The sequence below is a fragment of the Rhipicephalus microplus genome, chromosome 9 (genome assembly GCF_043290135.1).
Source record: "Rhipicephalus microplus isolate Deutch F79 chromosome 9, USDA_Rmic, whole genome shotgun sequence".
In the NCBI taxonomy this organism is placed as follows: domain Eukaryota; kingdom Metazoa; phylum Arthropoda; class Arachnida; order Ixodida; family Ixodidae; genus Rhipicephalus; species Rhipicephalus microplus.
In genome coordinates, this window is record NC_134708.1 from 33,497,321 (window position 1) to 33,511,503 (window position 14,183).

The 14,183-nt window shown below is 44.5% G+C and overlaps 1 protein-coding gene across 2 annotated transcripts in view; it reads left to right on the forward strand.

Moving 5' to 3' along the window:
- Window positions 1-14,183, forward strand: part of LOC119163684 (uncharacterized) — a 356,800-nt gene that overhangs the window by 301,688 nt on the left and 40,929 nt on the right. For both annotated transcript variants that reach the window (XM_075873440.1, XM_037415742.2), the window contains 3 exons: window positions 1,151-1,395; window positions 3,521-3,681; window positions 12,607-12,885. In XM_075873440.1, the coding sequence (XP_075729555.1) occupies window positions 1,151-1,395; window positions 3,521-3,681; window positions 12,607-12,885 (685 nt within the window). The remainder of the gene's footprint in view (window positions 1-1,150; window positions 1,396-3,520; window positions 3,682-12,606; window positions 12,886-14,183) is intronic.

The following is a 14,183-nucleotide window of genomic DNA, read 5'->3' on the forward strand; positions in this document are numbered from 1 at the left end:
AGAGTATAACGTATAAATATCCAAGGACACCAGGAACTTTGTAATGCCGCTGAAATGCCTAGAGGGTGTGCTAGCTAGAAGACGGGAATCTTAGAGCGTGTGCCTTTTCTTTTTCTCTCTTTCATGGTTATAACGATCTTTCCGTCGTCTTGACGAAGAACTCACCTCGTTGCGAAAGCATGCTGCAGGAGCTGAAAGTATGAAATGGCTTGTGCTGCGCAAGTTGTGACGACGGTGATGACACGCTATTATTCTGAAAAAGTTGACTTCTGCCGAGACTAGGGCCACGATGACGAAATATGCGAATGGCGAAACGCGATGACAAGCAAAAGCACCGTCACTCAGACAAACAAGTTCTTGTTCAGAAGCTCTTCCAAACACGGTAAACTCTTAAGAGCCATGTTTGAAGAATCTTGATGACTTTGTGCGCTCGAAGTATGTAAAGATATATGCTGTAAATAAAATAGAAAGTGTGCCGCTTTCATCGTAAACGTTAAACTCTTGTTCTGAAAACCGAGTGCTCATAGAATGAAAAGACATGTGCATGATACATATAACATTGTCATCCATTGCTTGTGCTCCTTCTTGCTAAAGTGATCGTGTGCTGAAGTCAACAGATTCTAACTGTTAATATATGCGCACAATTTGCTGCCCATTAGTACCTGTATAATGTAGTTGCCTTTTCCTTGCGGATACAAATTCAGAATTACCTGCAGGTCAGCGTGTTCTGAACGCCATCTTGTTTGATTGTTCGAGCGCGAGTGGTTCGGTGACTTCATGGTTAGTTGCGCAAAAGGACAGAGACAAAGGAGGAGGCCGGACAACATACGACCTTTATTTTTCGTCATTCAGCTGTGTTGTGTACGAACGTACTTTGAATAGTGTAACAAGGCAAATGTACCACGATTCTTCAGTAAATCGATTTCTCTAAAATTTTTCACGCCATCCAGGTAAAGTTCATGCTTCAGCGAAAACACCTTCCTCATACACCTTGCTTACAGGTATATCCTTTACTGTCATTCTTGTAGGACCACGGGCCTCCACTAGCTACGGCTAGTATTCCGGCTTCTTAATGGGTTTACTTCTTTATGAAGCCACTAAATAAATGAAAAAAAAGTTTCACCACTTGTAATCAAACTTCCTTGAATAGGTGATTGTGGCCGCCGTGAGTCAAGGCGTGACCGAGGTGAAGACGATGCAGATCGAGGTGACCGTGCCCAACCAGTACCCGCCTCGGTTCGAGCACCCAGTGTACCGTGCCGAGGTGCACCAGACCCGTACCCGGCCCGGATACCGGGTGTTGCAGGTTCGCGCCCATGACCCGGACCCGGTGCCGTACAACGCCGAGGTCTACTACCGCCTCGAAGCCGGACCGGAGTCTACGAGGGCACTAAGGTTTGTTAACTACTCCGCCAACATTCGAAAATGGGCTGTTACACCGGAAATATACGGTGGTTTTCAGCATATCATGGCGTTCGTATATATACCAAACGCAACGGCGGTTTGCTGTGTGCCATTGGCAGACCACCTGTCGCGCAGGCTGCCCATTGCTACACAGAGCAGTACTGGTGGTGCAGTAAAGGGACTATGTAGGATACTATGCTGCCTCTGCAGCGTAGTCTCCTAAGATATTTACTACACGGTACTGTGGTGCTGTGATCGTTACGGCACCGTGGGATAGATGGCTAATACACGGATTTTCCTAATCTTCGTGCTTGCGGTCTCAAGAGCCCTTTGTGACTTATTTAAATATTTCGCTTTGGAGTTTGTTTTGGATTGAATGAGAAAACGTTGTAAACTTTGTGAGCCACCTTGAATATGTGAGCCTAAAAGGTTGCGGTGGTGTAGGGAACCTGCAAAACATGAGCTGAACTTCCTCTTGGGATCAAGTGGTTCCAGGCAGCATGGAGCTAAATGGAGCCAAATGTACGAAGATCATACAAATGCGTCTATCACCCAGCATGCTCTTGCTGGCTTAATCGCCATGCATTGCAACTCCCATAGGCACTACCACCATAGTTCCGTCTAAAAGACATATGGGAAACTCTGTGCTGTGCAGGACATATAAACCTGACATGGAAGATGGCACGATTGAGCACGTTTATGGCTGTAGGAGAACTTTGTGCGAGATGGGTGGACTGATCGACATGATCACGCCTATGCCCCCCCCCCCAACTCCCAAAAACAACGTTCCCCAGAAGGCAACAGTTTACAACAGAAGCTCAAGCTTCCGCGTCCCTTACAGAACTTTCAAAGAAGATTTGGCAACCATAATTTTCGCCTGTCACCCATCTTCGCCGGGCAAAATGACCCGCAGTTTGCGTTTTTACTATTCTATTAAACAGGGTGAGAGGCAGCGCATGTCTACGAAATAAGCTCATCTGCGCCATTAATCTGCTGGGCTATTCCGGCTTCAACAAGTAACCTATATCAGCTCATTTCAAACGAATCGTGTTATACTGCTTATTTGATGTTTTAGCGTGTGACGTATTTTAAGATTATACTGGGGAACTTTCATTATCGGGTCGGGGAGTGAAATATCAGCCGGACTATTCGTCTACTGCCGCCACCTGTTCCTGCAACGTGTGCTTGTAAGGGGTGACGTCCTCAAGAAATAATAGCATAACAGACGATGGGACAAGGTAAGCACGCTTTTTAGTCATGCATTTATCTTGACCCTCTTTGCAACTTCGATCCATCGTTCAGCACGTATGCGCAGAACACTCACCGCTCGGTTCTGCCACTTCATCATTTGGATAGCCAGCGGGGTAGCAGTAGAGTCTAGCGTGATTTGAACGTTATTGTGTGAGAAACGACACTGAAATACAGGTGGGCCACGTCTGAGAAAACTGTAAAGGAGAGGATGGAAACACGCCAACTTCACTCACAGTTTTTTGTTGTTCCTTAAGCTGTGATCGAGGAAGCAGCGCCAAGCATCCGCTTTAACACGTTATTCCCAGATATTTCGTAATCATCCATGAAGATGAGAGCCCACGAAGAACACACTTGATTGCAACTAGTGGAAGGCTTAAAATGGAGCGAAATGGTGTATATTTCGTCGTATAGGCGTGACTTCCGCAGTATTCAGCAGCCGACGAGGACGCGTAATATGCGCAATCTTGATTTTCACTCTTCGGAAACGTGCTGCCAGGCTCCTGGAACGTTGGACATGTTGACTCTCGCGCGATCACGTTCATATCGCGTGCGACTGTATACTGTCCTTTTTCGTGAAAGCAGGGTGCCTGCGCTCTGCTGTGCCTGCGCATACAGCACCATCAACTGACAACAAAGAAGGTGTGTCTGCGTTGGCGTCAGCTATCAGCAAACAAAATAACTATTCATGACACTAGAAGGCACTCCCGCTAAGCTATTGAACGGGTGTCGGTTTAATAACTGTCGGTTGACAGTGCTGGCAACCGCGGCAGAGCGCAGTCCACGCGCCCGTGAGTTCCCTTTCATGGAAAAAAAAATAAACGGTGCACACCGAAATGTGATTGCCCTATTTCCTCTGCACCGGCAGGTACGTCGCCCTCGATGGCATCACGGGTGAAGTGATGCTGAACCGCAGCCTGTCCGATGTTGGGGACTCCACGATTGAATTCACTGTCGTCGCTGAAGATGGTGGCTCCCCTATGAAGCAGGACAGAGCGCGTGTGGAAATCCTCGTCAAGACCATCTCTGGTAAGCTCTTCTGAGACGCGTGAATTAAAACTAAGCCACAATTGAGCTAAGGAAAGTAAAGCAGCTGCTATGTGCAGTACTTGCAACGTATATGTTAAGATTAAAGTGTGGGCGAAGATGCCTTGCCGCATGCAAAGACCGAACCTGCAATGTTTTAATAATAGATTCGATGCTCTCGGACGCATTAGCATCGGGCGCACTATTCGAAGATTGTGGGTTTGGTACCTTCGGATGGTAAGTTATCTATTCATTGACTTCAATTTTTTTACGCTTTTATCACAACGAATCCAAATTACATCCCCTCTGCTTTCATTGTATTGATTCCGTTATTTTCAGTAATCTTATGTCAAACAATAGTTCTTAAGTATACCCATTTTTTAGTTCATTTAAATCTCTTCAGCACACTTAAATGTACTTTACAACGTAAAGTATTTTGAATCTTCCCTCTATACTAGGAGTCACGGGTCACACGTTGCCTGCGGAAATGTCGTAGGCCCATCTGCTCAGATTTGGGTGCACGTTAAAGAACCCCAGGTGGTCGAAATTTCCGGAGCCCTCCACAACGGCGTCTCTCATAATGATATGGTGGTTTTAGGATGTTAAACCTCGCAAATCAATCAATCAATCAATCACGCGCTGCCTGCGGGATGCATGCGACCCGCCTACTTTTCGCCAGTGGCCCGCGACTCTCGCATGAGTCTTCATCCCATACTCTTTTTTTACTCTAAGACTATTGGTGGCTTGTCTTGAATATATATATATATATATATATATATATATATATATATATATATATATATATATATATATATATATATATATATATATATATATATATATATAATAACGCCTTCGATGCTTTATAACGAGCATCGTTATTCGATATTCGATATATAATGATATTCGAATGTCGCAGGTTCGGATCCTGCCCACGGCAAGTTATCTTTTCACCCACTTTTCTTTCTTCTCATTTACATTACGATTGGCCTAATAACTTCCCTTATACATTCCTTGGCATTATTGTCTGTTAGATCTCATTAATATTGTGTAAAATACGAAAAACCGGCCCTTAAGTATACACTTGTTTCCCTTAAATCTGTTTAAAATATAGTCCATATATGACAGAGGTTCGAAACCCGGCCCGTGAGGCAGTATTATGTGGCCCGACATCAGAAACCCATCCCCCCCTCCCCTTTTTTATTTGTCGTTTCCTATTTTAAGGACGACATATGACATCTCAGACCTTGAGTGGGGTTAGACATCGCTTATCTTTGGCATATTGCGTGCTATCGTTAAATGTTTCTACAATTTAGCCTAAATTTAGCTAAAATTTTGGCAGTTTTGTACTTTATTGCCATTACGCCAAATTTTTCCTCTTACCCTTCAAAGTTCTCCCCCCCCCTCCCCCCGTCACTTTGATATGCCGTGTGGGTACCGGTCTTGTCAGCTTAGTTCAAGTTGGCCCTCGGCATCAAAACGTTGCTGACCTTTGATATGTGAGATATGTCTTTTTTTAACGGCAGGAAAGCTGTAGATTCGTTAAAATTCTCTTTCTCCCCCTCCCCCGCTTCCAACTTTCCATTGTTTCGGTATATCGCGGGACTAAATTTTCTCACTGCGACCAGTGTGCTAATATGCATTTAGAACTCTGCTCTACACTATCGTGATCTGTTATGTCCACTACAGCACAAAGGACAATCTAATTGGCCCTGTCTGGTGCATGCGGATTTCATTTGGTCCTTGAGAACTTCTTAACGAGGCACTTTACGCTTGCGCCGTGAAAAAAAGCAAAAAAAATAATTATAAGCACCCCTTATTGACTGGACGCTCAGTCGTAAAGTAACAAAAGGTTGGCAGTGTGAGAGAAGTTAGGAGTGAGGGGAACTGCAAGCTAAGCACACATGGCTTCGAAAAAAAAGGGTTGTGGGCCAAAATAAGTGCCCCCTAAGCGAATGAAGATGGCTGTTCAGTGTACACAAAGTGAGCAGAAAAAAAAGGCCTAGTAAACAAAGTCCTCATTATAACTTGCTATACCTGTTCGACTGCGTGCGCCTCCTCTCAGACCCACAACTCGTGGTGATGTGTCGAGTTCCTCCTTGTTTTGCCGAGTCGGCTTTTGCTGAAGCGGCACTTTCTTCTTGGTTTCGCTTCCACCTCAGCGCTGTTTTGTGGGCTGTGGTTTGCTGAGTGTGGTCTATCTTTCCATGGTGTTGGAAGGACGTTTTTGTACGTATGTTTTGCCAAGGAGCGTCTTCAGTTTTACTCTGAACTTGATAACATGGGTAAACGAAGGAACGTTAGTGTTTCTCTATACGGTGCTCATACTGCTGAGTACATCGTTTCAGTTAAAAGTGTTTTATCTATTTCACCACATGGTAATAAAGAACCAGTAATATGAAAAATTGAGGGTAATGCAGACAGGCAAGGCAAGAATAATATTAGGTGTAACATAAAGAAACAAGAAGATAGCACAGCGGGGTAAAGCGAAAAACGGGTGAGATGTCTCAGTCGAAATTGAGAACTGAGATTGGACTGGGGCGTGCACCGAGAAAACGAAATAACTGTGGGTTAGTCCAGGAATATTTGAAGAACTTCGGTAACTAAACGCTTAATTCGTGATCATAGGTGCTTTCACGTGTCTTGGGTGATCAAGAATTGTCGGGATGAATGATGTACCACTATAGACGTCAACGTGGATGCAGCCATGCCAAACACGGCTGTAGCTGCCAAACACCAACGGACATTCAAAAAGCTTGCGTATTTTTTGTGAAGCAATAGTGAAAGCGACCTTTATTAGGTCCAGAAGACACGATAAAGTGACCACATCTGAGGCACCGAACACAGGCAGGCCGAGTTCCCACAACTGATGAAGAGGAACACTCTTTATGATGAACATGTATGAAAAGGTAGATGTGACTAATAAATGCCCACAATATCAGTGCCCAATTGAACGCTCCACTAACTCGATGAAGACACTTTTTACTTTCGTGTTATACCGATTCCGACGATGGGGAGATCAAACATGTCTTCTTTTGTTTTCATTCTCATACGTCAAAAGGCTTCCGCTTGTTGTCAAGACAACGCCTGACGTATCGTAGGCGTGAACACTAAGGCACTGAAACTTTTGAAACACTTGCGACATATTTGACCACCATGCTAGAGTAGAATAAAAACTTTCAAAAACTGAACTTGGTGAAGTATATCGCCTAAGCAGTGACCTTATTTGAGATAGAAGGAAGCAAATTAAATTTTCTTCGAGATAGCGATACGGCTTCGCGTCAGATTTTCGCAAAGTCCTTCTTCAGCAAAAAATTCGGGACACGAAGTCCGGAGCGGCTTTGGCGAGAAGGCAGGGTTGGGTTGGCCGGCGAAATTCGCTCGTCTCGTGGGGGACAGCGCAACTGAGTTGATATAGGCAAGATTCAATAAAGCTAGCGGACCGCACCTGGGACCTCGCGCATACGAGTCTCCTAATTTGATTTCTCGGAGGAATATTTCGCTACGGAATTGAATAAAAGACATGCTCGCTCGAGGATATTGCTTTCAGTGAGCGTGCCAATATACTTTCGGTGTATTATTTTAAGAATTCTTTTTTTTTCTGTACAGTGTGTGCACGTTACCACACTGCCATCTCGTGGTCCTTTGTGGAGCAATTCAGAGCTCAGCTTTTAGGTGCTATTTCTTCTGTCGAGTGGCGTCGCCATTGTTGGCTGGCATCGGCGTAACCGATAGAGCGAGCGAGGACCAAAGAGAGCGAGCGTGTAGTTTGGATATCACGAGCCACTGGCCCCATACCGCGATTTCTTCTTCCGTCACGCATGCTGGTTCCTCGGCGGCTGACGGGTACAGCGACTGGCTTCGCTTGTAATGGGGCTGTCGGCTTTTTTAGTGGGTGAAGTTCCTTATGGCGTGACTTGTGCGCCCCCCGTTGTCGTTGTGCGTAGCTGCCGGTGGCACATACCCGAGAGAGCGGGTATGTGTTACAGGATTTAGACGGGTACGTGCCACAGAAGAAGAGAGACGATATCGCGACGTCGATTGCGGTGAAAACATGCGAGATGGCGGTACTTGAAGTGTTCACTAGATGAACGGACGGATGGACGCATGAATGGACAGACAGAGTTTGACAGACAGCGAACGGACGGATAGACGGACGCGCGGATGAATGGACGGACGCATAGCCAGACGGAGGGATGGATGACCGGACGCACGGACGGATGAACGCATGGACAGACGGACGGACGCACAGGCGGATGGAATCAAAAACGAATGGACGGACGGAAGCACGGATGGACTGATGGATGCTTCGCCCCACTCATCATCATTCACTTCGTAGATATGCTGTGATTTTTTTCTTTGCTCACGACATCTGCAATGCACATAATTCTGGCCGTTGGCAGTTTGTGTTGCAATGTGTAAGGAATGCTACGTTCCTACAACTGTGGATACTTAAGGCTTCAAACTCAGTGCGGTGTGCGTTTCTTGAGTATAGAAGCGTGTGTGAATATGCTAGTGTTTCCTGGCATTTACAAGGTACTTACAATAGGACGCTGCCCCAACACAATGCGGCGCTGAGAGTTCACATTAGGTTGTAGCGTAATCTTCAGTGAATTTTTTAGCAGATCTTCATGAAATCCTAGATTAAACGAAGTTTGAATAACACCTTTGTTCGCAGACCAGGCATAACTGAAGGACCCTGCAGGTAGTTAGTTCCAATAAAAGTTTCTGAAAAAAGGTAAGCATTTGTTTTGTGACAAAAATAATTTATTGATGCGTACGCCACGAACACTTGTTTTAGAGCACACGTACAGTAAATCGCAAAAGTTTACGGACCACGTGAGGGCATGGCCAGAAACCTTTTTGCGACATTTCCGCTACGTCAGCGGCCAACGATAGGAGCGCAACACTCGAGACGCACCCATCTCTTAATAGATGGCCACTATGTTTCTTGACTGGGCGCAAAACAATTTTTCACCTTTCACGTTTTAACGCGACGCACTCTTTGACAGCCGTGGCTACTGGATTCGGCCTCGAGAGTAGTCATTCAGCATAACTGCCATCAGCCACTATCTTGCTCGCAAAGTGATACCTACCCCTACCCAACGGCCCGCCGTTCGAGCACGCCGTGATACCTTTTATCTTGCTATTGATGCAGAAGTGTGGTTAAATAGATAACTGTAGATAAATGCTTTGAATGAGAACTGTAATTGATTGATATGTGGAGTTTAACGTCCCCAAACCACCATATGATTATGAGATTATATCTGTGCACAAACAATGTGCTGCTCGGCAGCAGAAAGCTGAAAGTCCAGTGAATTACAAGACCCATTTCTGGCCCAGCACTGCAGTCGACGGTAGATGGCGTATACCACTAGGCGGCGCCGCAAAGCAGTTTGGCACGTGCTCGCATGGTCCGTAAACTTTTGTGGTTGGCTGTACCTTACATAAAGTATACGGTAAAATGAAATAATCGTATGTTGGTTTAGCGACGTTCCACCCCGGCAATTATTGTTATTACACGAAAAGGAGATTGCCGTGTCAAAACTGTCAATCCGGCACCATCGCTTTTACTGGGTGAGTGTGCGTCACTTGAAGCTGCGTCTAGTATGTTGAATCATCAACAACATGAAGATGCACAAGATGCACTTCAATAATACCTCGTGAACACCTTATTAATATTCAAGTCTGTCAAGCCAGAATGTTTTGTGCTTCTTGACGTGGTAAAGGTCTCTTCCATATGAAGCCTAATCATGGTGTCTAGAGCAATGTTACTTTTTTGAATGAAGTACGTAACATTATTTTTTCTGAGGTGCTGGATAGATACTGATGAAATGCTCACCTTGAATTCTGATGGCCCTTTGAGTATTAACCGCGTTTGTTTGCACAGTAACAAAGCGACTGGAAAATAAACGAAATAATTCTCCCGCGGCCAGACTACAAAAAGGTTGTGCAAATATGATGAAAATAAACCTACAGAAGCTGACTTCAATGAAGATCGAGAATTTCGAAAGATAATTTGTTTCTGTTCGACGAAACGTTAGCGCAAACCAACAGATTGTAACGGCTAAGGAAGTTATAGGGGTTGTTAATTGTACCGTTAAATATGGTGTAGTAACTGTGACGTATATGTGATATCTAACTAAAGAAAAAAAAACGCCTCAGCACAACATAGATACCTTGGATCATTTCAAACTACGTTTTCGTCATGGTTCTAGAGAAGACAAGTCATTGCATTGTTTATCTCTGTCTCTCTCCTTTTACATAATTTCGAAGAACTAGCGGAACTCTTAGGGCAACGTAATTCTGAGTACACTGTATCGTACAGCGTAGCGTAAAAATTACGCTCTTAAACAGCAAATAAAGGCTAGTGAGGAAAAGGGGGCGGACTGTTAAAGTGAATACATAACAAAATATTTACATTAAAATAACAACTCTACGTAGTCATTCAGTAGTAAATCCAAATGAACACAGCAAGATGGTGTGAGACTTCAGACTAAGTATACAGCGACACGAGAGAAAACAGTCAATGATCGCGCTTTTCGTCATGAACTCTTTTAAAACCGGCAAATATACTTTTTTTTCAAAAGCGTGGATGAAACAGAAACTTCAGAGATCACTGCGAAAGAAGAACAAGAACATCCAGGATGACAATAAAGACATCAACTGAAGACGTACTGTTGTTTTCGAGCTTCCACACAAGCGTTCAAAATCCCGAGTACCACACAGAAGAAAGTCATTTGGATCTCAGTGTTCGCGTTTCTTTTTTCTCTACCAATATAAAGCATTCAAAACTCATGCGTTCTATTTTGTTTGTTGTCAAAGGTTTGTTGTCATTCAGAAGTAGATCGTAAAAAAATAAAAAAAGCGCTACAACCCAAGACAATTCGTTCGATAAGCTCAGGAAGGCATAATACAGGCAACCTGTAGGAATAGCAAGAGCTTAAAGAAATACGCGCCAAGAAGGGCAGACAAACATCGCTGAATGCATGGGAAACGAGAAACCGATCTCGAACGGCTTTCAGCGATGCGACAGGAAACAAGAACGAGAGACAAAAGCGAGAAGTTTTAATAAAATCGCTCGTGGAGGTTTTTTGAAAGCGACGGAGAAAGCAACGCGGAAACAAGTTTCGAAGGAAGGTTACTTCGCTTCCCGGGAGTAAACAAGGATGGAATGACGCAGAGGGAATAGGCAGCAGCGAAAACAGACAACATAATCATGGAGCAGGCGAAGACAATGCAACAGACGATCGAAACGTATTCAGGTTATATATTTGCATTTTCTGTATCCACGTCAGCGAAGATCAGGGAATACAGGCTGCATAAGCTCTTTATTCTTCACGGGAGGTGCAATTGTGCACCCTCGAAAATCATTCTCAAGTAAGTGGCTTTCTTTCCGTGAGCGATGTAATGAGAGTGATAGTAACGCACCTTGACACATCCAGAAAGCTGAAGCATAGGCACGGAAAACAAACTTTTCACTAATTTCAGTGGGTAAAACATTTGCAGAGGTAGAAAAAAGTACCAGGAGAAAATACAGAGTCGTACAGTCATGATTGTGCTATTGGGTAATATATTCAATGTCCGCATAACAATGAATAACTTCAGGCTGTGATGTGAATATAGCAAGTAGTAGTTTTGTGTAGTTGAGACTAATAATGCAATCTACCGAAAAGGTAATATAGACACATGAAATTCACTGCCACATAGAGGACATGAGGTAAATTAGGTGCTGCACCTGAATCACGCGAGAAGCATTCAATCCCTTAAAGTACGATCATAATATTCACTGTGAATAATAACCAATAGTTAAGTTTAACGTCCCCACACCACGATATGATTATGAGAGACACCATAGTGTAGTGCTCCGGAAGTTATTCATGCCTAATCTTGGCTGCGAGGATCTCTTTTCACGGGTAAGCAAAATTAGCCAATTACTATTGATATCGGTATGAAATGCACTTACCGGATCGCAGTGACTATATGTTCTGAGTCAGTCGGTTTCTTGTCAACGAAGAATTGATCCACTGAATCGGACCCATGCGCAGAGCAAGAGGGTGACCACACACAAGTACCTTCCATGTGTACCTTGCTGTTTGCGTTTGCCCACGTAGTTTTCCCCGCCGCGGTGGTCTAGTGGCTAAGGTACTCGGCTGCTGACCCGCAGGTCGCGGGATCTAATTCCGGCTACGGCGATTCCATTTTCGATGGAGGCGGAATTGTTGTAGACCCGTGTGCTCAATTTTGGGTGCACGTTAAAGAACCCCAGGTGGTCAGAATATCCGGAGACCTCCACTACGACGTCTCTCGTAATCATGTGGTTGTTTTGGGACGTTAAACCCCGTAGTTTGCCTTATCTCCTTTTTTTCTTTTTCACAAGGTCATAGTACGCTGTTTCTTAAGTGCTACAGCACCACTTTTGATCTTTTCACGCCGTATCAATATTGCTCCGACGCTTCCGCAAGGGTGAGTGTTCAGAAAACTGCAGGGAATAGCGTCATAAGACCTATATACATGTGTCATATTATGTTTGCCCCTTATCTCTCTTTGCTTGCTGTTTCGTGGTCTCTTTTCCAAACTTGTGAGTAAATTGGTCTATTGTCAACGAACATTTGAGTGACCGGACTAGGCATTAGCGTCGAAACAAGAAGACCGCTGCGTAAGTACCTTCCATGCGCACTTGTTTGTGTTCATTCACTTAGGTTGCCTTATCAAATATTTTTTCTTGAAAGTTCAGCTTACGTTTTGTCTTTACCGTGGCTGCACTTCTAATGGTCTTTCCGCACTGTGTCATCATTGGCCGTACACTTCCACAAGTGATGTGACTGTTCACAAAGCTTCTGGGAATAACGTCATAAGAACTGGGCATGCGTAATCTGATGAGTTATCTCTTATTTGCTTCCTTCTTCGTGGCCTCTCATCTCACAGATCCCCAAAACACTCGGGCAGTAGTGTTGAACGAGACGAGCGTGCGCATTTGCTGGCAGCGACCTCTGTATGGCAACGTGTCCGGCTACGTGGTCAAATACAGAGCGACGCCGGAGAATGTCACTTCGTACGTCAACGTCACCACGGGCGCCGTCGACAAGTGCGTCCCCGTGCTTGGACTACAGCCCTGGACCGACTACGAGTACCGCGTGTATGCATGGAACGGTCGAGAGGAGGGCATCGGCAGCCCTGTCGACAGATTCGTCACCCGCATCGACTGTAAGTGACATAACCATTCATGACCATTAAATGATGCGAATACCTTGACACTAAAGTGTGCCAGGTAACGTAATCTAAGGTGCTACTTTCATTATTAAACTTTATTGTACCATTAGTTTCTTCAGTTCCTTTAAACCTTATGCATACATAGAACACCCAGTGTCCACGGGAGCCAACCAGAAATGTTTTTGGTTGGGAGAGGAAGGGTTTAAGTCATAGTTTATGGATGCTTATGTATGAAACACGTCAGACTGAAAACACTCCAAACTGCGGAACCTTCACTCCCTCCCCGTTGCTTCCCTGCAGCTATGCCAGAGGTAGTGAGTGGGTGCAGGTTGCTCTAGGAGCTATAAAGGCCTTGTGTACTGTCTATAGAGGTAACTCTGTAACTATTATTGTGCTCAGTTGTACCGCCATCGGGGGCCAGTTGCGCATCGAAAATGCGAATACATTATAAGGCATATGCTCCTCGTAAGCGATTTTCACAATATATGTGGCTCTTACAGATGCAGGACTTCCTTTCATCGTTGTTCTTCGCGTGTTTTTACTTTTCTTTATGCTTGTGTTTATGAATGTACGTAACCTTTGTATCGTCACAATATTTTTGAGGGTGAACAGGAGAGCGCGTGGTTTTCTTAATTACCAGCGCCATCAGGCGGCAGCCGCAATATCTACGCGCATGCTTGAAAAAAGTTAGGCACTTTTTGCGCGCATGACGTCATTGCAGCGGGCGTGTGTCGTCTGCTAGCGTTTTTTTTTTCTTCTCAATGAAAACCGAATTTCGGAAAGAACCGCAATTTTGATGCATTTATTTCAGGGTAATGCGCTTATTGTGGTTAACGCTGTTGGCATTATTACAACCTTTCGCTCAGTTTATTATTTCTTCTGCTCTGTTTTTGTCGTATAACGAACAGGCAAAGAAACACAAGCATCCAAACTTTTATTTAGTGCATGTTCAACAAAACATTCATCCGTTTAGAAGTAGCCTTTGTAGCCAGAATTTATTTCTCTTTCATGATGTTAGTGCTTTATCAGACAACCCTTTGAGGAAATGACTGCTGCCATCCCATAGAGGGCAATGACGCGTACAGTGCTGTCAGAAAATCGTAATGCACTCGAATGTGTTCTCATTGTTGTCGAACGGCTGCCCACAGCACGTACCGAGTCGTCGGGCGCACAAGTTTTCGAGCCATGGCTGATTTGATTCAGCTCCAGATGTTTTCGCAGATGTTCATGTCAGAGCCTTTGGTCGGCCAGGAAAGCACACCGATTCTGCGATTTTCTACATGTTCCTTGAC